Source organism: Sorex fumeus, unplaced genomic scaffold (assembly GCF_029834395.1).
Source record: "Sorex fumeus unplaced genomic scaffold, SorFum_2.1 ptg000061l, whole genome shotgun sequence".
NCBI lineage: Eukaryota > Metazoa > Chordata > Mammalia > Eulipotyphla > Soricidae > Sorex > Sorex fumeus.
Genome location: NW_026606118.1, coordinates 20946666 through 20970412, shown reverse-complemented (window position 1 = coordinate 20970412; position 23747 = coordinate 20946666). Strand labels below are relative to the sequence as shown.

Here is a 23747-nt window from a genome sequence, read left to right as displayed (position 1 = left end):
CCCAGGAAACATATATCTTTGAGGAATGCCTTTTTTATTCCTGGATTTCTCTCTTCTGATGATTGGTCTTCCCATAGTTGCCAACTGAGATGAATTAGTCATGGTCCATAAGAGTACTCATAATGTCTTTATGAAGATTTACTTATGGGGTCTCTAAGAGTGGACTGATGTCATAACATGGCCTATAAAGAGATGCAGTTTGATTTTAAAAATGAGGAAAAATGTTTGAGAAGAATTCCAGGAAATGAATACTAGATTTGATGTACTCCTTTGCTAAAATATTCGCTTCTTAAACACTTACCCACTGTAGCACTGTCCTCCCATTGTTCATCCATTTGCTCCAGCGGGCCCAGTAATGTCTCCATTGTGAGACTTGTTGTTACTGTGTTTGGCATATCGGATATGTACGCCACGGGGAGCTTGCCAGGCTTTGCCTTGCGGGCGAGATACCCTCGGTAGCTTGCCAGGCTCTCCGAGAGGGGTGGAGCAATCGAACCTGACTCGGCCAGGCCGGCCTCACTCAAGCAAACACCCTACCGCTGTGCTATCACTTCAGCCCTTAACACTTACCAATTTTAAGAGAAATAAGGAGGGGTTGGAAAGATAGTGCAGTGGGTAATGTGCTTGCCTTGCATGTGGGTTCAATCCCTGACACCCCATATGATCCCCGAAGCCCTTCCAGGACTGATCTCTGAGCACAGAGCCAGGAGTAAGCTGTGAGCACTCCTGGATATGCTCCCAAAACAAAATAAATAAATAAATTGCCTACGCTTAAAAAAAACAAACAGAAAAATAAATAAGGTACTCCTATGTACCAATTAACTTTTTTTGATTGTTCTTGAAGTTTTGGAATATATAGAAACAATTATTTTCTGATAAACAAAGAGATTTATTTAACTTAAGTGCATTCTAAGTAGTATGAGTGCATAATCCCTTATTTTATAGATTAAGAAAAGCCTAAATAAAGTCTATTCTGAGTAATATATGTTTATCATAGATTGTCTATGAACACATATATAAAATTTTAAAATTAAGATAGCATTTCTATATTTTCTCTAGACTTAATGATTTTAATGTTATGGAAATTTTATAATGTGACAAAATTATTATAATTATCTACATTTATTGGGTACCTACATCATAACAAGGCTGTAAAAACGTACTCTAGAATTATTCCCTTTTAATGAATGAGAGGAACAGACTGATTAGGTTTCTTTTCCAAGTTTTTTTCTCACAGCTGGTAAGCAACAGAGCCAGGATTTGAATCTAGGCAGCTTAGCCCCTGGTCCCAGAGACCTGATTCTAAACCTTAGATCCTTCAGCCCCATGCTGTGCAAAGCTAGTATTAAAGTGCTCTTGACTGGGAGGCAAAAGTCACTCATTGTTCTGTCTGTTCAGTCCAGTGGCCTTGTGACAGGGGCATTGTCTCATTTCAGAGGAGTTCCAGGGAATCCCCATCCAAATACAGCAGTGTGAGATGGATCTGAGAACACTGCTGAGCAGTGGAAATTCCCCGCCATTGAGGTAGCAATTTCCCTTCCTGTCTCTTTGTAGAGGACCAAAGGTAATTCACTGCAATTGTAGCAGATCAAAAAGGAGTGCATAGCATGAGTGAAGTTCCATGGAACCCAGGTAATGCGGAACTTTGTGACCTTGGACTCTGGGCTCAACGGAACCTGGAAGCAGAGATCCTCTGCCTGTTTCCCCCAGTCTCTGGTGACCCACGGGTCACTCCCATAAGCCACCTCCTGCTGGCAACAGACAATCTCGTCTTTGGCCACCCTCCAGATCACACGGCTGCTTCTCCCGGAAGGGAGCATAAAATGAGGCCCCCATAACCATGCCACTGGACTCTGCACCAGGCTGTTTTCACTTGGGGCACCCCAGAAGGGGACGGGTGAGAGGCCTTCCCGCCCCAAGAGACCCAGCCCTGGCAGCCAACCTCCACAACCCTAATGTCACCATGCTCCCGGCCACTTCCCACCAACTCAGGGCAAGCCTCACATATGAGTGAACATATTCCTGGACCAGACGGCCACTTTTGCGACACATCATGAGATATTCCCTATTCATTCTCCATAATTACCACACCATATTTGATGGGGTTCAGACAGTAGGCAATAAATCATGCAGGGAAATATATATATATATGCATATTTTCAGATACATATACCAAAGGGCTGGAGCAATAGCACAGTGGGTAGGGCGTTTGCCTTGCATGTGGGCAAGGTTCGATTCCTCTGTCCCTCTCGAAGAGCCCGGCAAGATACCGAGAGTATCCCGCCCACACAGCAGAGTCTGGCAAGCTCCCCATGGTGTATTCAATATGCCAAAAACAGTAGTCCAAAAACAGTCTCTCTCGGAGAGCCCGGCAAGCTTCCTGGAGTATCCTGCCCACACAGCAGAGCTCAGCAAGCTCCCCGTGGTGTATTCAATATGCCAAAAACAGTAACAACAACTCTTACAATGGAGACATTACTGGTGCTCACTCAAGCAAATCGATGAACAACGGGAGGACAGTGCTACAGTGCTATATAGACCAAAGCTCACATCACCCAAACTCTAACAACATGTTAGTGATATCCTATAGAATGTGTTAATGGCTCTTGCCAAAATAGAACAGTCTTCATACTGTTTCCTATATGAACACTTTTTTGTAAGCATGTTCAGCAGTTCTTCACCACAGATATACAAAATACATTCTTTCTGTTGTCTTTTGGGACATGGATTGGGGTTTGGGATGGAAACATCCCAAAATTGGTGGTGGGAAGGTGTAATGGTAATGGGATTGGTGTTTGAATATTAAATGTAATCAAATATTTTGAACTAACTTATAAAATTTAAAAAATTTTAAAAAATGGAGTGCACATAAGGAGAGGAGTTGGGGGACCATGTCTGTTTGGAGATATGTTCTGAGATAATAGACGGGTGAGATGTTCTGCAGGCTACAAAAATGTATACGGTGCTGAAGGGTTGTGCTGAAGAATACGGTTCTGAGGTCTGAGAGACAATCTCTCCCTCTTCATCTCTTTCCCTCCCCCACCCCTCTCTGATTTCCTCTACTTTTCTCCCTTTTATCTCTGTCTTATTATCTCCTTCCTCTCTATCAACTTCTCTCTCTCTCTCTCTCTCTCTCTCTCTCTCTCTCTCTCTCTTTCTCTCTCCTTTTTTCTCCCTCAGCTTCCTGTGGTTTTCAGGTAGTCTTTATTCCATACCTTCATCTTGATTTCTACACTTTAATTTCTGCCTTCATGTTCACAGGGTGTTCTTGCTATGCTGATTTGTATACCAAACATTCACCTTCAAAATTTTTTTAATCAATTTATTTGTTTTGGATTTGGGGCTTACTCCCAGTTCTGAGCTCAGGGGTCACTCCTGGCAGTGCTTTGAGACCATCTGTGGTACTGGGATTATTTCTTATTCCTTATTTATTAATTATTATTTTTAATTATTATGAATTAATCCTCAGGGCAGAACAATAGCACAGTGGGTAGGGCATTTGCCTTGCACATGGCCGACCTGGGTCCAAATCTTCTGTCCCTCTCGGAAACCCAGGCAAGCTACCAAGAGTATCCCGCCTGCACAGCAGAGCCTGGCAAGCTCCCCGTGGTGTATTTGATGTGCCAGAAACAGTAACAACAAGTCTCACAATGGAGATGTTACTGGTGCCCGCTCAAGCAAATCGATGAACAACAGGAGGACAGTGCTACAGTGCTATAGTTTAGGTAACCTGGTTACTAGATTGTTAATATTTATGGTTTTGATGTATAAAGTTACTCCACCTTCACAACCACCAAAGTGCCCATGACTCCTCTCTCTCTCTGTACTTACTGCCGTTCTATGCCCATCTATGTACCACACATGTGTGAAATCATTTGGTATTTCTTTTTCCTCTTACTTATTTCACTCAACATGATACTTTATAGCTTAATCAAGTTTCAGTCAACTGTAAGACCTCATCTTTTCTCATAGTATAGAGAACAGTATTTCTCATTTAGAAGCCATATGATCCTTGGTGGGTCCCCAAGATATTCCACGGAGATCATTGGTGAAAATCATATCAGTGGGGGACTACCAGTAGGACAGGGGCCACAAAAATAAATGTTGTAAAACAGCTGACATTGTTACAGAATATTGCTCTCTTCTTCCTTTTAGCTTATCTGAGTCATATCCTTATTTAAATGCAATGTTAAAGACCATTTCTATCAAAGAAAAGGCCACATTTCTATGAAATTTCAGAGATGTAAAAATTTGAAAAATTATACATCTAAAAATGAATGAAAAAAATAAATGAAAAAAATGCAATATGTAGAATATAGTTGACTGGATGATTAACAGGTTGCATAACTACCTAAAGAATAAATATGACTTAATTCCCCACCCCGAGAAGGGCCCTGGAAGCTGAAGACCTCCGGTTCCAGCCACAGCCATGCTTAAGATCACTCTCCACACGTTTGGACAAGCCTCACACATGAAGGAACTGGCAGAGGAACCAAGGTGTGCGGGACCCAGGGCATAGATCTTCAAGCCTGCTTGGATTGGGACTGGGCCTCCTCCACCCAGATCCCCCATCTTTCAGTATGTAGGCATTAAACCCACCAACTGCACCCGGTGCCGTGTAATCCCATCAAGATCCAGAGACTATAAAACCCATCACCCAGAAGCGTGCAGCTGCATTTGCGGCCGTGTGACATCTTATTATCTAGTTCTTACTCTGGAGAATCTGGCAGGCTACCAAAAGTATCCTGCCCACACGGCAGAGTCTGGCAAACTCCCCGTGGCATATTCAATATGACAAAACCCAGTAACAATGATGGGTCTCATTCTCCTGACCCTGAAAGAGCCTCAAATGTGGCACTTTCTAAAATCTCAGGGCTAGGACGAAGGAGACATTACTGGTGCCTGCTCGAGGAAATCAATGAACAATAGGATGACAGTGATACAGTGATTTTGTTCAGCATTCATTAATTCAGTTGTCTTCTGATAACTGCTCCCTCTTTTCTCTCATTGGGTCCTTCCCTTTATCTATTATAAGCTCAACACTTACTCCAGTATTACACTTTTACTTTACCTGTAGTGAAGTGGGGAGAGTAGAATACATATCCAACCCATATATTGTTGCCCTGGCCAAAATGCTTGGTTAGGTGAAATTCTGGGATTTGAGTCTGGAAGCGCACACAGCCACTACAGTATTTCAGCTTTCTTGAAATGAAGGCAGCTAGTGAAGGATCAGAAATAAGAAATTAATAGATAGAAAAAGAAAGTTCTGGATACATAACTGATTCTTATTTCCGGATGTACTATGACAGAATACTGATCTGGTTAGTAACACAAATCCTTCAATTCCCTTTTGGCTATCACCAATGTGGATCTCTGCATTCTCTTTTGAAACTGAAATAACCTTGGTCATAAAAAAGAATACCAATCCCTTGGCATAGAGAGACGCCAGCAAATATTTATCACAAGTCTGCCGTACACCAACTCTTGAGTATGTATTCCAAGGCATTCCCAGGAAGTCACAGGTGAAGATCTCATAAATTACGGTCCACGGTGTGAGGCTAGGGAGTAAAGTTGTAGAAAATCTCTTCATTCAATCTCCTCTGATAGAGGGGGAAACCCTCCATCTGTCTTGAGCCTCACAGTTTGTCACTCTGCCGGGGACTTTTGGACACCCTACCTAGGATAAATACAAATTTCATGTACATGACCTTGTCATGAGGAATATAGATTTTATAGTGGATAACATTGTTTTTTTTAAAAAACTAACAGCACTGTTTCAAGGAAAATGTTACTAAATATAACCATACAAAATGAGAGGATAGTTTGAGTTACTTTTTATGTGCTATCACTACTGATATTCAAGGTTCAGTTACTAAATGGTACTCTGGAACAGAAAATATTTAGCAGATTAGGTTGAAGATCAAACAAAACTGTGGCACAAGTGAATGTTTGCTTCAATGTCTAACATGGCAGAGATAAACCAATTTACAGGAATTGCTAACAGTGGACATATAAATTTACATTTAAACCTCCCATGAATAGTCTGGTGCCAAAATATATCAGAATTCAGAATGAGTTTGAAGAAATTATAATAATTATTTCAAGCAAATATCAGTTATCATATGCTTGCTTGAAAAAAATGAGCTAATTATTATTGTTAATTGAGATATTTTTAAAGGTTATGTATGTTACATATGTTATAAACTAATAAAAACGTGTTGATAACAAATGGAAGAATAAGTGGAAAACCAGAGCCTGGATAGAAATCCATATGTATATTATGTTATTTGAAACTTTATAATAGATAAGTGCATGCAGTGGGAATCGATTTTTATCTTGGCAATTGCCTTGATCTTGTGTCTAAGGCAAATACAAGTATTAATACAAGAAACCTTATGCTCAAAGAGGAAGGATCACACGGTTGCCTCAAAACAGAACTTCAAAGAAGGCAAGAGGCCAACCTGTTCTGACAAAGAACAGATCTAATGCATCTTTACAGGTGCTACTGAGCAAGAAAATGCCTTTATGAGGATATATACACACATCTTTATATACATACTTATACTTTTGGAAATGCGTACCTTTAAAGTAATTATCCCAGAAATACAAAAACTAGCACCATCAGCCCCCACCTTGGACTCCATTTGGAATACTCCTAAAATGGCACATTGACCTTTCCCTTGCACTGCAATGACACTGGAAAGACGTGCCCTTTTCGGAGCTCACCAGAAACAGAACCCAGACACTTCCACCTACTTCTCATTAGGAACGTTTCCAAGAGCCTGGGGAGGCTTGTAGTCTGTAACTCATAATAGAACTTGTAGTGAGCAACATGACTGACTTTAATAGGGATTATTTAATAGGGATTACCCACAAATTATGGGCTCATTTCAAAACAAAACTTTCATTAGATAAATCTATTAAAAGTTCTTCCAATTATTTGACCTGAAGCATGAATAACCAGATCAAATACCATGAGGAAATTAAAGATATTCAAGTGCCCCTCACACGCACACATACAAATCATCCCTACAAGATTCTGGTATTATATAACACATAAAAGTATATAAATAGTATTTAGGGCTCAGGTTTCTATGAGCAGTATTTATTTGGTCAAAATTAATATATGCTTCAATCAAATATCCTACTTATTTCCTCAATACTTTTTGTATCTCTCTGACACCAACTTCAAGTGTGTGAAGTTTAATTAGCACTACATGTCTTAGTATGTAAATCCTAAAGAAGATCTAGGGCTTAGAGAAAGGTTAAAGGTGTATTGGTTTAACTATACTAATTATCTGTTAAGTTTCTTATCAAAGAACAGCAGGAATCAAGAGGAGATAAATGAAAAGGGAGATAGAACTAAAGCCAGAGAGAATAACAGAGAGAGAAGAAAAGTGAATGTCAAATCAGCTTTCAACCTTATAAATGTAAATATATTGACCTTTCACAATTCACACTTTAATAATTATAGGTCTATTTAAATTAACTGGAAAATGAAGTGCATATTTAGTACTTGCTACCACCTTATAGTCATCTCCAAAGTGTGTTCTTTCTGAGATGAACTTTTATAAGTTTTTATTTTACATTTTTTGATATTTTCCACTGTATAAGTGAGTTTTGTTTTTAGCTAAATATCCTTTTCCCAAGAAATTTAAAGTGAGAATTCCCATGTGACCCTATAACAATGGATATTGTGAAGTTGTTTATTCAAGAACAATGTGAGTGTTTTTTTGAAGGGGGTTTCATTTGGGTGGTCCCATGACAGCAGAGGTTAGGGCTTACCACTCAGAGATCATTCCTGGTGAGCTTGGAGACCATATAGGGTGCTTGGGATCAAACCCAGGTCAGCTGCATGCAAGACAGACTCTTTACGACTATACTAACTTTCTGGCCCCCCCCAAATATGCTTTATACTTACTTACTTTGCTTTTGTTTTGGGTGAAATTGTAAAGTTATTTGGGTATTTGACATTTTTCACATTGCTTAGTCATCTACCAACTGATGGTAAAGTGTGCATTAAAAAAAAGACACACGTATCAGAGCAATAGGACAGCAGGTAGGGCATTTGTCTTCCACACGGTCGACCAGAGTTCAATCCCCGATATCTCATATGGTCTCCCAAGCACCACCAGGTGTAATTCTTGAGTGCAGAGCCAGGAGTAATCCCTGAACATCGCCAAGTGTGACCCCAAAAGCCAAAACAAAAATTTTTAAAGGGCATAAATTGTAATAAACATTGTTTAAAGTTAAGGAAATAATTAATTTAAAATGCACAGAAACTAAATAAAAGTAAAGTCTATTCTCCTTAAGATACTTGATAAGACATGAATGAGGATATTCACTGTAGTACTATTTGAAATAATAGTACTATTCGCTGGGAATAAGAAAGTGCCACTAATTAGGGATGGGCATATAAACATAGTGAATTCCCTTTATGCAGCATTAACAAAAAAAAATTATACCTATACTCATGATAGATGTCAAAACACACATAGAATTATATGTACACTATAGTACTATGTTTATAATATACTATAAATTACATAACATGCATACAATATACTCATTTAAAATGCACAATTCAACGACTGTTATACTATGTGACTAATTTTTAAAGAGTGTGGAAAGGAGCCAGAATGATAGTACAGCAGGTAGGGTGCTCGCCTTGCATGTGGCCAACCCAGATTCAATCTTCACTATGGTCCCCTGAGCCCTGCCAGGTGTGAACCCTGAGCACATATCTAGGAGTAAGTCCTGAAAACTTCTGGGTATGCCTCCCAAATCCAAAAATATGTGTGATAAGATTCACAATTTTAAGGAGTGCTTTTTGGGGGTGGGGGAACATCTAGTATTACTCAAGGCTTACTCCTGGCTCTGTGTTTAGGGATCACTCCTGGGAGACTCAGGGGAGCATATGAGGCATGAAAGACAAGTGCCCTGCCTGCTGTACGATCCCTCTGGCTGCCAATTTTAAGTGTTTCTGTTGTGCATTTCATGGCCTTAATTACATTCACTAACCAGGCCCGACCCTGCATAGCTTCAGAGATCAGGAGCGTTCAGCATGGTTTGGCCATAGGCGGGGCTAGAGCGATAGCACAAGCGGTAGGGCGTTTGCCTTGCACGCAGTCAAAATGGCTGACCCGAGTTCGATTCCTCTGCCCCTCTCGGAGAGCCCGGCAAGCTACTGAGAGTATCTCGCCCGCACGGCAGAGCCTGGCAAGCTCCCCGTGACGTATTCGATATGCCAGACACAGTAACAACAAAGTCTCCAATGGAGACATTACTGGGCCCGCTTGAGCAAATCGATGAACAACGGGAGGGCCTTTACCTTTACCTTAATTACATTCACATATTGCAGCCAATGCCACTATTTTTTCCAAACAAACAACAAACACTGTCCTCCTGTTGTTCATTGATTTTACTGGAGCGGGCCCAGTAACATTTCCATTTTGAGACTTGTTACTGTGTTTGGCATATTGAATAAGTCATGGGTAGCTTGCCAGCTTTGCCGTGCGCGTGAGATACTCTCGATAGCTTGCCGGGCTCTCCGAGAGGGATGGAGGAATCGAACCTGGCTCCGCATGCAAGGCAAACGCCCTACCACTGTGCTATAGCTCCATCCCAAAATGTTTTTATTATCCTAAAGAAAATATTTTAACTATTAAGCATTAATTTTCTGTGTGCGTCCTCAGAACCTCTAGGAAATACTAATCAATTTTTGTCTATAGGGCTGGAGCAGTAGCACAGTGGGTAGGGCATTTGCCTTGCACACGGCCGACCTGGCTGACCCGGCCAAGCCAGGTTCAATTCCTCCTCCCCTCTCAAAGAGCCCGGCTAGCTACCAAGAGTATCTTGCCTACACGGCAAAGCCTGGCAAGCTACCTGTGACATATTTGATATGACAAACACAGTAACAAGTGTCACAATGGAGACATTACTGGGCCCCCTTGAGCAAATCAATGAACAACGAGAGGACAGTGACAGGAGTTTATCTATTCACAGGATTTCATATAAATGGAATTAAACATGCTCAGTCTCTTCTGGGTTTTGCTAATTTTATTTTTGTGCATTGCTTAAACAGTGTCTCCAAGATTCCATGTTGTAGTTTGTATCATGCGACAACTGGAATGGGAAGGAATGGGAGTGAAGATAGATGGTCGGCAACTACACCACCTCCGCTTTGCTGATGACATTGTTTTAATAACCCTAAACATTAGCCAAGCGGCACAAATGCTGGCTGACTTCGACTATGAGTGTGGAAAGGTCGGTCTACAGCTGAATCTTATGAAGACAATGTTTATGAGAAACAGCCTCGTTCCTGACGCCCCATTCGCTCTCAACAGAACCACCATCTCTGAATGCAACAGCTATGTGTACCTAGGTCGAGAAGTCAACATGACAAATGACCTGGCACCTGAGCTGCACAGGAGGAAGAGAGCGGCTTGGAACGCCTTCAAGAGTGTCGAAGAAATAGCTAAGAGGATGAAGAGCCTCCGGCTCCGGGCACATCTCTTTGATTCCACTGTTCTTCCTGCATTAACATATGCCTCAGAGACCTGGGCCCTACGCAAACAGGATGAGAACACTATTCAGGTTTCCCAAAGAGGAATTGAAAGAGCTATGCTTGGAATATCACGTTTCACTCAAATGAGAGAAAGAATCCGGAGTTCTGACATCCGTGGACGATCAAGAATCAGGGACGCTGTCTCATTTGCCAAGGTGTCAAAAAATCAGATGGGCTGGTCACGTAATGAGATTTAAAGACGACCGCTGGACTAGGGCCATTACCGACTGGATTCCATGGGATGTCAAAAGACCGCGTGGCCGCCCACCTACCAGACGGTCAGACTTCTTCATCAAGATCATGAACGATCGGTTTGAGGCTCTTCATGTTCCTAGAGCGAACAGACGCCATTGGGCTACACTAGCACGCGACAGGGACAAATGGAGACGCCTGGCGCCCGCTAGAGCAAATCGATGATTAACAGGAAATCAAGTGATCAAGTGATCAAGTTTGAATCAGAACCTCATTCTGTAGGGTTGGCCCAGCACAGGACACTTTGAAGCCTGTGTTTGCTGTTTATGAGACCTTTCTGCTCCACTAAAATCCCTGGAATCACCACAAAAGACAACCTACCTGACCTTGGTGCTAGCCAGCCAACCCCACCCAGGCCTCCTTTATTTCAGTATAAATCTACCCTGAAACAGGCTGGGGAGATCTTCACTAGCTTGAGAGATTCACTCAGAAATACTCTCTTTCCAATAAACCCCATTTCAGCCTGATGCTTCTCTTGGACCCTTTCTTCCTTTCAGAAACCCTGTTCACAAACTTTTCACATTTCTCTTTCAGGTTCAATAATAGTTAACTGTGTGTGTGTGTGTGTGTGTGTGTGTGTGTGTGTGTGTGCTGGTTGTACGACTTTCTCTCTATACACAAACACATATACACATATGCCATATTTTAAATTTGTTTATGCACTTGGGTAGATTACATTCTGTAGCTATTTTGAAAACATTGAAATTGTGTACAAACATCTGTTTGTACAAACATCTTTTTTTAAAAAAATTCTCTTGGGCCTATACATGCTAATGGAATTACTAGATCATATTAGGTAGAGACAAATGGGAACAGGTTGGGTGAGGTTAGGAACAGACCTTAAAAACAGAATGTCCTGAGGATGTCCTAGGTGGTGCCTAACCACCTGGATAACCTAGATCCAGAAGCTAATCTTCTTAGCACCTGGAAATGCACAAGGGTTACTCCTGGCTCATACACTCAGGAATTACTCCTGACGGTGCTTAGGGGACCATGTGGGATGCTGAGGATCAAATGTGGGAAGAGTGTGTGCAAGGCAAATGAACCTGCTGTACTTTTAGCTCCAGCCCAGGCCCCAATTTTAACATGATAAAGTCATGCTCACTGGCCCACCTTTGTTAAGAAGGTGTTAAGGGAGAAGGGCTTCTGCCTTTCCTGGTGTCCTTCTTTAGGAGAACCCTCCCAAACTCTGGGAACTTCCCTACTTCCTTTTCTGTCCTCTCCCTTCCTTTCCCTTTAATAAAGTCTCTAGATTTGGCCACTGGAGCACCAGTCCCTTTGATGTCCGTGGGCCCCACGGGTGTCTTATGTGAAGCGGGTAGGAGAAAGACAATCACTTTCTCCCCACCTGCCTCTGCCACTCGGGACCCAGGGTTGCTGGGTTCTTGTCTCACCTCGCAGAAAGGAATTTCAGGAGTAGACAAGCTGTGAAGTAAATAGATTTTATTTGGAGGATTTTTAGGTATGGAGGGAGGGAGAGAGAGTGAGAGAGTAAAGTTAGACACAAAAGCATGAAAGTACACATCTCAAGAGGGGAGATGCGGGCGACACATGTGCTCAGGAACCACATGTGCTCGGCCACGTGGGTGCAAGGAGCACATGGGCTCGGGCAGCAAATGCGCACCCTTCCTTTGTTCAAGGTGGCCTTTATAGGGTTTCTCCAACCTGCCCCCATGTGGGGCTTCTTCCCAGGTAAAAGTCCGTTGCTAAGGAGTTTACCAGGGAGGATGGGAGTGGTGATGGTCTTCTTTGAAATTCCTTTCCTGGCCTTTTGTTCCTGCAGGAGCTTCTTTGGGTCTGTTGCTGTGAGGGTCTTATCAAGCCTTAGTTCCTGTTTTGCTATTTTCTGCAGGGCTGACTTTTGTTGGGCCCTCCCTGTCTACCTGTCTACATCACCTTGAGTTAAGTCTCACGACCACTTGAGGACAAGAACTCCAGCATCAGCGCCTGCTATAACATTATGGTAATGACTTGTCTTTGAGAAACTTGAGTTTCATTAAATATATTTTAAAAACACAAAACATAGATACATACACAGATAAACTTGGCTTGATGAAAGAATATTCATAGATGAGACTTGAGGAAAAAAAAAACTAAGACTATACGTGACAAAAAAAAAGTAAGACTATATGTGATCAAAAGAAATATTTTCAGTTTCAGTTTCAGAAGGGCCATTCTTAGCAAAATTAACTTAAAAATAGAAATGAAGCAAATTTGACAAAATAAAGACAATGATTAATTTAAAATAGAGGGAAATTCCACGTTATTTTATTGTTTGTACATGTATATTTTTAATTAGAAATATTTTCTAAACACATATGTCACATATGTCTTGATATTCTTATCAAAATTGATGAGGTGATAAGATGCCTATAGGGTACAATAGGGTGTCAAGATAGGGCACAATTCTGAGATAGTGTCTCAACAGAGATTAGGACTCTGGTGGGCTAGTTGAGACCACTTAGAGAAGGCTGAGGAATGAAAACCCTTTAACTCTTCAATGCTGTATCACAATCCCTAAAATTACCTACTTCATTTGACCTGATTTTTAATAGTATATTTCTGTTTGCAAAGTCACTGCTTCTGTGAGGAGACACGGTGGAAGTTGTATACATTTCAATAAAACCGGAAGAAGAGTGATAAGAGGGAAGGCTGGGGGACAAGATAACAACTCAAGATAACAAGAACAGTGAATAGGAAATGAGGGAAGTGAAACATAGATCAACAAGATAAAGGTTCAAAGGGCCATTTGTAGCAGACCATTTGTGCTCTGGGAGAGATTTGATGGTTTCTAAGTCTTGATTTCCTTCTAGCACACCCTGGCCCTTCCCAGTTTTTGCTATTTACATGCTAAGTAACTGAGAAAGAAAAGTGTGATTGTGTATTGCAGGTAAGGAAAAATGAAAGACTTTGGCATCCTGGAAAGAGTGTGATATGTGAGATTAAAAACTAATTAATTTGAGTGGGATACTGGGATCCCTGGTGGTGGAAAATGGGCTCTGGTGGGGGGATGGGTACTTGATCATTGTATAATCGAAACCCAAGCACAAAAATTTGTAAATCTACAACTGTACCTCATGGTGTTTCTCTAATAAATAAAAAAATAAAGTAAAATAAAATAAAAAGCTAATTAATTTGAGTGTCAATTGTCATCACTCTGAAGCAGACCTATTATTGGCTGTAAAATAATCCTCTACTTTGTTGACATCTATTCTCCAGACACTATTAAAATTAGTGATCAAAACTACGGGAGGACAGTGACAGTGACAGTGATAAAAAAATATCCATATTCTGGTGTTTGCCTTGCACGTGGCCGACCCAGATTTGATTTCCAGCATCCCATATAGTCCCCCAAGCACTGCCAGGAATAATTCCTGAGTGCATGAGTCAGGAGTAACCCCTGTGCATTGCCGGTTGTGACCCAAAAGGAAAAAAAAATCATATTCCTAAATCAGGTAAGATTCCTAAATTAGGTAAGTTTACTTACCTAAGAATGAAACTTAGGTAAGTGACTTATGCAATATGATGACATCCCTTTTCTTTTTATTATCATCAGATGCTAATATCAGAAATAGAAGACCCAGAGCAGAGAACAAAGACCTCCACTCATAAAGATCTTCATTTCCGTTGTTGGAATTAGAATCTAAGGAGGTGCGTATGAATCCCACCTTCCCAGATCTATCAAATCTGTCTTTCTAGCCTCATTTCTCTATTTAAATTCTTTCATTGTCAAGGGTAGTTGCCCCATCCCTTAACTTGCCAAATATTTCTCAAAAATCTCTTAGCATCTATTTCTTGAGAAAAAGAATTCCAAGTGAAAAAAGTTTAGGCAATGGTGAATCAAACAACATATCTTCTGAGATCAAAACTAAACCAAATCTGATGCATGAATCTCCACGGTGTTTGGGGGAGTGGGAGCATTTCTGAATCGGATTTGAGAATCTCCCTTTCCTGTATCTCTGCCCTTCAAAAAGAAAACACAATCTCCTATTCATGTAGCTAGAATTATGGGAAGAACTGTTGGAAACCTTAACCTACCTAAGAAGAACCTGGATACTACACAGACCTTAATGTAAGTAGCTGCTACTTAGGAAAGAACAACGTATTTTCCTCTGTCTTCTGCTTATGGGTAACCTGTAGCCATACTCTACCAAGGATGTTGTGAAGAATGAGATCATTAATGTAGGTTTTTGATGCAGAGCTGTCACTTAACTAATAGCTATATGTGTCTGTTGCTCTATGATTTGGACTTAAACTGGCAGCTCTATGCAGAAAGCAGGAGGTAGAGAGAGGAGGATCATGTTCACCCTAAGAAGTTAAGGGAAGTAGTGAAAGGATTTTTAATAAGGGTGAGGGATCTCCTTTCTCCAGCTCTTTTTAGGTAACATCCCAGAGGCTGCTAATACCCTGCTTTTGTCTGAACAAGTATAAATCCTACTTATGCCTCAAGACCTGCTCAAAAGTCTCTTTCTCACTGGAAGTCACAACAGTCTTTTCTTATAAACTCCTAGTGCCTTTTAGCACTCACCATGTATTACTAAAAAAAAAATTTTTTTTTCTGTACTGCTGTATTTTCCCCAACTGGTATGATTCTAAGGGCAGGGCCCACATCTTGTTAATTCTTGTGACCTGTAATATTCACTATGTGTTTGTCAAATGAAAAAGCATATGGCTTACAGAGTGGCTTTCTACTTACATCACTGTAAATAACTATACAAACAGGTGATTTTCTCCCAAGTTAGCAGGGATGTACAAGTTATAACTTTTTTCAAAGTAATCTCTACCAGAATATCATTTGCTGCCCTCCTATGTTTGATTAAAAATATTATTTATACCCAGATATAGAATGAAATACAGTATATATACAATAATACATTATGTTGTCACAGAATTTCAAAAAGAACTACACTGCACTATCCTCCCGTTGTTTATCAATTTGCTCAAGCGGCCCAGTAACATCTCCATTGTGAGATTTGTTGTTACTGTGTTTGGCATATCTCCATTGTGAGATTTGTTGTTACTGTGTTTGACATATCGAATATGTGACAGGGAGCTTGCCAGGCTTTGCCGTGCAGGCGAGATACATCATGGGTAGCTTGCCAGCTCTCCAAAAGGGGTGGAGGAATTGAACTCAGGTCAGTCTTGTCGACCATGTGCAAGGCAAACGCCATACTGCTGTGCTATCGCTCCAGCCAGCTCAATTAAATTTATTTGGATTGCACTGTCTGAATTATTAAAGTATTTTAACTACTTCCAGATCCTTGAGTGGAAATTTTTTTTCCCACAGAAGAACACACACACAAAAAAATCTCTCCCCACACAAAAATTGCACAGATGTATATGTATTCAATTAACCTGCTGATGGATATCGAGGATCTTTTACCTTTACAAATGATACAGCAATAAACAATCCTATATATGTACAGGAATATTTAACACACACAAACACTATACACACATATGTATATAAAGGTGCATATACGTAAAACGCAACTGCTATCTATGGAGTAATATATGAATATAGCATTCACGATCACAATCATCCTGTTGTTCGTTGATTGCCTCGAGCAGGCACCAGTAACGTCTCCTTCGTCCTAGCCCTGAGATTTTAAAAAGTGCTGTATTCAAGGCTCTTTCAGGGTTAGGAGAACGGTACTTGGCATATTGGGTACACCACGGGGAGTTTGCCCGACTCTGCCGTGTGGGCAGGTTACATTCAGGAGCCTGCCAGGTTGTCATTCTAAAGTAAGAATGATATAATAAGATGTCGCACGGCCCCAATTGTGGCCGCATGCTTCTGGGAACTGTGTTTTATAGTCTCTGGGTCTTGAACGTTGGTGGGATTACACGGCGCTGGGGGTCAGTTGGTGGGTGTGACCCCTGCCTACTGGACAATGGAGGATCTGGGTGGAGGATGCTCAGCCCCGATCTGAGCAGGCTTGGAGATCTCAGCCCCGGGACCAGCATGCCTTTTTCCTCGGCCAGTACCTTCATGCATGTAGAGAGTGGTCTCAGCATGGTTGTGGCTGGTTCTGGAGGTCTTCAACTGCCGAAGCTCTGCTCAGGGCAGGGAGGGAAATTCAATTCGTCCCCTTCCAAGGGCCCCCGGCGAGGACAGCCAGGCGCAGGGGCAGGAGACTCTGTGCTGTTTTCTTCCGGGAGCTGGGTTTTATAGTCTCTGGATCTTGGTTGTTGATGGGAGTTCCCTAACTTGTATGAGCTAACCAGGATTCGATCTTCCGCACATCACATGGTCCTGGAGCCTCTACCAGGAGCGATTCCTGAAAGTATAGCATTATGGAATATGAACTAAATTCCATGAATAAAAAAACTAAATCATAAAAAATGATCTAGAATTACTATACTTCAAATTTTGTTTTGACCCCTTAGCACAATGCCAGTACAATGGTTTTCTACAGAAACTAATTTTTGCTTGAAAGAATAACAGTTATTCAAACCATGGTATTTGCCCGACATTTTCTTGAAAATGAGCCAAGTAGTAGTGTACTGTTGGTAAATAAATAAAACTTAATAAGAGAATGTCCAATCCTGAAGTAGTTCAAAGACATAAAGACCACATCCGTTCGAAGGGGGTGGGAGGTATACTGGGATCATTGGTGGTGGAGAATGGGTACTGGTGGAGGGATGGGTATTCGATCATTGTATAACTGAAACCCAGGCACAAAAAATTGTAAATCTACAACTGTACCTCATGGTAATAAAATCTTAAATAAATAAATAAATAATAAAATTAAAAAAACCTCTTTCCCCTCCAATAAATAAATAAATAAATGACAGACCAATCTGTTCAAGATGTAAATCCTGAGCTCTGCGGAGATGGAGAAACTGAGGCACCATCCAGATGTCTAAATCCAAGGTGCAATACAGAGAAGGGTGGACCCCTTTGAAAAGGAGAAAGTACAGAAGGAACTTAAAGTGACCAGATTATGAAAATCAATAGTGCAAGGCTTTCCCTATGATAATGCTCAGATTCCCATCTTCCTAGGCAGAGAATTCCAGGGGGGAAAAAAAACTGTTATTGAAATTGCAACTTCCTTCGATAGCCATTCTGACTTTCTCTTTCAAGGGCTATTCCTGGCTCTGCTTTGGGGATCATGTGGTGCACGGGATTGAACCCTGGCCTCCTGCAGGTTCAAGCATGTTCTTCAGCCTCTTGGTTGTATTATCTGGCCCCATTCCATCTTTCTAAGTATTATATATTTTCCTATTTTAAACACTCTGGTTTACAAAATTGTTCATGATGCATTTGTTAATGGCATTCAATATTCTAATATTAATCCCTCCAGTGTGACCTACCCGTCATTCTCTCCATTTCCCCAAACCTCCAAGCCTGCCCCTTTGCAGGTGCCAAATAATTTATTTCATACTGCTAATAAAATTATCAAAAAACATTTTTCAGTAAAAAAAAACTTGTGAAAATTGTTACGTCTGACCATGGGGACATTAAGTCTTGTCCAGTGTTTACGAAGCTGCAGTGTAGCTAGTTGAGCTTCTGTGTTAATGTTTTTGCTTATTGAGCTTAGTTGGCTTCTATGCTACTTTCTCATCTAATTTGGTGTGCTCCTACTGGGCTGTATTGTAGTTTGGAGCAAAGTCATGTGGACACAACAAATGTGGCTGTGCACTCCAGAAACTCCTGAATATTTAATTGGGCAGTGAAGCTATCAGAGAGTGGTTGGAGGATGTGGGTGTGCCTTCCAGAAGTATAAGAGTGCTGGGGAGGCCTTGTCTGCCTCCACTCCTAGAAGACCCCTGGCTCTCAGCGAAAAGACTGTTGTACCTTGCTGTTCTGAGTCACTTTCCCGCAGTGAGCTGGGTTCCCTGATGCATTTGGGGACCAACACTGGCTTGTCTACAGAGTTTGTGGCTTCCTTCTACCTCCCCCAGTGTAACAACCCCCCCCCCCCCACCAAAGTCTTATGGGGGAAATTGCGCATAAAACCCAACCTACATCACTGCTGTTCATGGGATTACACGGCACACTGGGGCAGTTGGTGGGTGTAACACCTACATACTGGCTGTCCTCTCCAGGGCCCCTTGGAGGAGGATGGGTTGTGTTTCCCTCCCCACCCCAAGCAGAGCCCCAGCAGCTGAAGATCTCCTGTTCCAGCCACACCCATGCTTAAGACCACTCTCCACACTCATGCATAAAGGAACAGTCAGAGGAACCCAGATGTGCGGGACCCAGGGCTTAGATCTCCAAGCCTGCTTGGACCGGACCGGGCCTCCTCTACCCAGATTCCCCATCTTCCAGTATGTAGGCGTTACACCCACCAACTGCTCCCACCCTGTAATCCCATCAACAGCCAAGACCCAGAGGCTATAAAATGCAGCTCCTGGAAGCATGCAGTCACATTTGCAGCTCCGGCAACATCTTTTACTCTGGAGAACCCTACAGGCTACCAAAAGTATCCTGCCCGCACGGCAGAGTCTGGCAAACTCCCCGTGGCGTATTCAATATGCGAAAACCCAGTAACAATGATGGGTCTCATTCTCCTGACCCTGAAAGAGCCTCGAATGTGGCACTTTCCAAAATCTCAGGGCTAGGATGAAGGAGATGAAGGAGACGTTACTAGTGCCTGCTCGAAGAAATCAATGAACAACAGAATGACAGTGATACAGTGATATATCACTGCTGAAGATAAGACAATCCCAAGAGTGTGAAATTTACAAAGACGATAGCAGATGATTTGAATCAGAAAAGAGACTGAGATGCCATAACCCCAAACCTTAATTCTGAAGGCACCGTGAGTCTGAATAAAAGCTCTGGGGAAGTTAAATGTGGGAAAATTTGTCATAGTTGTGTGGTGGGGTGGGGCAAGGGAGGGCAAAACTGCCCAGACATGAAGGCTGGCCCTAAGCTTCTGCTCCCAGCATGCCCAGCCCAGTTGCCCTTCCCAGAACCGTCTCTGGGATCTCTTTTCCCTTATACAAATAGTGGACACCGAGACATTGCCTTGAAACTTCTGAACTTTATGGAAAAAAGCAACAACAATCAACTTGACCCCCAGGAGTCCCCTGCGCCCCCAGTCCTGTTTCACACCAGCACATCTTTCTAAAGGTTCTCCGAGGTTACAGTTCTCGACAGTCCTGCCGCCTTCCCAGGGCGTTTTCGAAGGGTCCACGGGAAAGCAGGTCAGGCAGGACTCTCCCAGTTTAGCAATGCTGAACTCGGACTGCCTGAGGCAGAAATCATCGAGAATCGGTCCCTGGTGGTGGTGGTGGGGTGGGCAGAACCCCTCGAAGAAGATGCCAAAGCGAAGGTAGGGAGGAAGAGGGGCGCCGGCTGGGTGGCCCCGTGGGCGGCCGGGCTGCTCTCAGTTCTCCTCGGGCTTGTCGGCGGGCGGGCCGCAGGGCTGCAGCATCTTCTCCATGAGGTTGAAGCGAACTCGCGCTTTGCTCTCGTTCTCCGCAATGGCAAAGTAGTTGAGGAGGTCGAAGTGGCCCATGTAGGAGCAGTAGGAGTCGCGGTGCTGGTTCACCAGCCATTCCCACTTGGTCGTGTCGGCGTGGCCCGTGCCGATGTACTTGGACTGCAGGTGCTCCAGCTGGCTGTGGATGGTGTAGCGGTCAGTCATCTTGCCGCTTTCCTCTAGGTGCCCAGGTCAGAAGCCGGGAGACTAGCAGGAAGCGCACTCGAGGCTTTCACGCCGGGGAGCGGACGCCGCGCCAGAGATTCGGAGCCGCGCCGTCGCAAGCGAATGACGTCAGGGCGACGAAGCCCTTAGGATTCGCGGGCCTGGGGACTCCGTGGCGGAAGCGGAAGTGGAGTCGATCCCGGCATTGGGGTTGCCTAGGCGACGCAACAGAAAGCCCGCCCCTCGTCGCCTGCTGGTTCTATTTAGAGCCGTCCTTTTCCCCCTCCCCCTGCCCAGCATGGAGCTTTGCATGCTGGGATTTGTAGTCTTTGAGGGGTCAGAGCCGGTGGGTTCCCCCTTGGAGGATGCTAGTTTAAGAGACCAGGGGGATTCCTGAATCCTGGGGGTGGGGCCGGTGCTGGGAGCACATGAGAAACTCAGGTTGGCCAGGATGATCAGAAACTGTGAAAATAAATTCTTCGGCTTTCCAGGACAGTGTGCAGGCACGGTAGACCCTTCCCAACCAGGGCTGCATCACCCTGAAGTTAAGGGGTGCGGGTTCTGCCCCCAATTAGGTGCCTTATAAATTGTGTGTGAGGGTGAAAGTCGTTTCAAAGCTGGAAAAAACCCTCTGTTTCCCGCCTAGGGAGCATAGTAGGTGCCAGTTCCAGCACGTTCCGCATCCATCTGGAGCTGCTCCCTCCTCTCTCCGACACCAGGCCCAGCCCTGGCCCCAGCATGCTGTACAAGCTGTTCCCTTCATGTGGAATGTCTTTGTTCCCTTGGCAAACACTTCTCCCTATAGGTCACCCCCAAAGCATCTCCTTGAAATCGATTGTGGCTACGCCAGACAGATGTAAACCGTCTTCCCTTTCTTCATTTTGCACATCTCTTTGTGATTATGGCTTTCGACCTCCATTTTTGGCCTAAGAGCCTCCTTAGCAAATAAAACTTGACTAAAATAGTTTAGTTTGGGGGTATCTTTTTTAATCACATGCTTCTTATATGATAGCATATCTTCCTGGCCTGGCAGAGATTGTATTCTCAAAAACATTTGATTAGTCAATAAAGTGTATTAGGGGAAAAAGGGAAATTTTTAAGTAGTTTTAATCTGGCACCAGGCTGCAGTTATTTAGGATGATTAAATCTAGAAATCTGATTTATTTATCTAAATAAATCTAGACATTTGGCAATTTGGTGTCTATTAAGATGAAGTTCATTATGTTTGCCACTCAATGCCTCTTTTGCAGACCACAACACCCAAAAGGAGAGAGAGAACAAAAGGGAATGCCCTGCCACAGAGGCAGGGTGGGATGGGGGGATAGGGGGGTATATTATCCATGGTGGTGGAAAATGGGCACTGGTTGAGGGATGGGTATTTGATCATTGTATGACCGAAACCCAAGCACAAAGATTTATAAATCTACAACTGTACCTCATGGTGCTTCACTAATAAAAAAAAATGAAGTTCATTCTGAACCTGTCAACTGTATCAGCCTTTATGGTTTGTGCCTTTTATTTTGCATTTGTTAAAATTGTCAAACAAAACTTTTCTACATCAAGCAAAGCCTTTACTCAGCCTGCATAGAATGATTAGTTCCTTTCATTTTCTTCTAAAAGTTTTGAAATTTTGCTTTCTCACATTTAGAACCTTAAGTCACCTGGAATTTTTTGTTTTGTTTTAAGGATCTAATTTTTAAATACATTCCTACAATGGTTAACTAATTCCTTGTAATAATTAATTATTCATCAAATAAAACAGACTTCCCAGGCTTGTGTTTTTGTCGTTATGTGCATGGTTCTGTGTCATGGCTTTGTGTGTTCCAAGAATCATGTCTATACCTTCATCACTACCTCAAGCTCTTCATTTTGTATCTTTATAGTACATTTTGATATCTAATAAGGGGTAAAAGCTTGCACAATTTTCTTCTCATGAAAATTTGTAAGTACAGGTTGGAGAGGTAATACAGTTAAACCCTTAACTATTCTGAAAAAAAGTCAGCTTTTCTTGATCCTTTGATCTTCCATATGAATTTAGTAAAATTGTCATAGAAATTGTGATTAAATGGTGAAAACAACAAAGTAGGATTTTTTAAATATAATCATATTTCTGTGTAATTAAGGATGACTCTAAGAATACAGTAGAATTCCTGAAAGACAAAGATATTTGGAATAAGATGAGAAAAAATGTACATGCATTAAGATCCCAGATGTTAGTTTGCTAGTGTTACCCACTGTACTACTGTTACAGACAGTCACTACTGTTCTCAAGAAGTCAACAGGGAAAACAAAGGACCAGAGATGGAATGGTCAAATTCAAAGATTTTATTCAAGAGAAGAGAAAGAAAGGGAAAAGTCAACAGAGAAGCTCTCAGATTATTGATGGGGTCTCCTTAAGCAGAATTCCACCAAAAGGCAGAAATGTTTCCTCTTTTATACTTTTTTAATAAAGTGAGGTGGGTGAGCCTTTTTTATTGAAGTGGGCTGGTAAAACAGGGGTTAACATGTCGAGGTGATTATCTTCTGATGTCCAGTTATCTAAGTAATTCACCTATCAGGCACATCCTGGGCACACTTGTGACATTCCACATTAGTAACTCCATTTCTTAGGGCCTTATTCTCATATCACCCTTCCTACTCCTCTTTGTCCTGATCACTACTATCACAGATTGGGTAACTAAATTATTAAAATGTGGGATTTTATATGCATTTATCTAAAATTCATTTTATACACATATAAAAATTTATATAAATCATATATTTTATGATTCATTCATACAAAAATTTATAATTTTCTACTTTGCCTGGTTTAACTATATTTATTAAACATATTAAATATTAAAATATTAAATAATTGATTTAATATTAACATAAAATGTTGTAATTTATGCATTCATAATATATTATGAATGATCAAGTACGAATCATTGGTCTGACCGAGACAAGAAGACACGAATCTCACCATGCCGTTTTCGACACTGGAGAAGAATTGTTCCTCGGAACATGCGATAAAAGAGGTGTTGGAGGCGTCGGTGTCCTTGTCAACACAAACTTGGCCAAGAGCATTGATTCATTCGAATGCCTAACAACCCGAATCGGACGTTTACATTTGAATAGATGTGGCTCACTGCCTGCAGTTTCTATCTTCGTTGTCTACGCACCAACATCTCATTATGATGAAAGAGAAATCGAGAAGTTCTACATGGAGCTAGAGAAGTTCTATAAAGAAGACCACACCTTCTACAAGATCATTGTGGGTGATTTTAATGCCAAGATAGGACCGAGAAGATCAGCTGAAGAACTTCACATCGGGACCCATGGCCTAGAAT

At 42.0% G+C, this 23747-nt stretch overlaps 1 protein-coding gene across 1 annotated transcript; it reads right to left on the bottom strand.

Moving 5' to 3' along the window:
- Positions 1-19802: 19802 nt before the first annotated feature.
- Positions 19803-20506, bottom strand: SF3B5 (splicing factor 3b subunit 5). Its single transcript, XM_056126249.1, has one exon. It carries the CDS (start codon positions 20416-20418, stop codon positions 20158-20160), a length of 261 nt encoding a protein of 86 aa, XP_055982224.1. The 5' UTR covers positions 20419-20506; the 3' UTR covers positions 19803-20157.
- Between the last annotated feature and the right edge of the window lie 3241 nt (positions 20507-23747).

Excerpts from the sequence above, each read along its gene's own strand:
- SF3B5 (XM_056126249.1), bottom strand. The coding sequence starts at position 20,418 with ATGACTGACCGCTACACCATCCACAGCCAGCTGGAGCACCTGCAGTCC.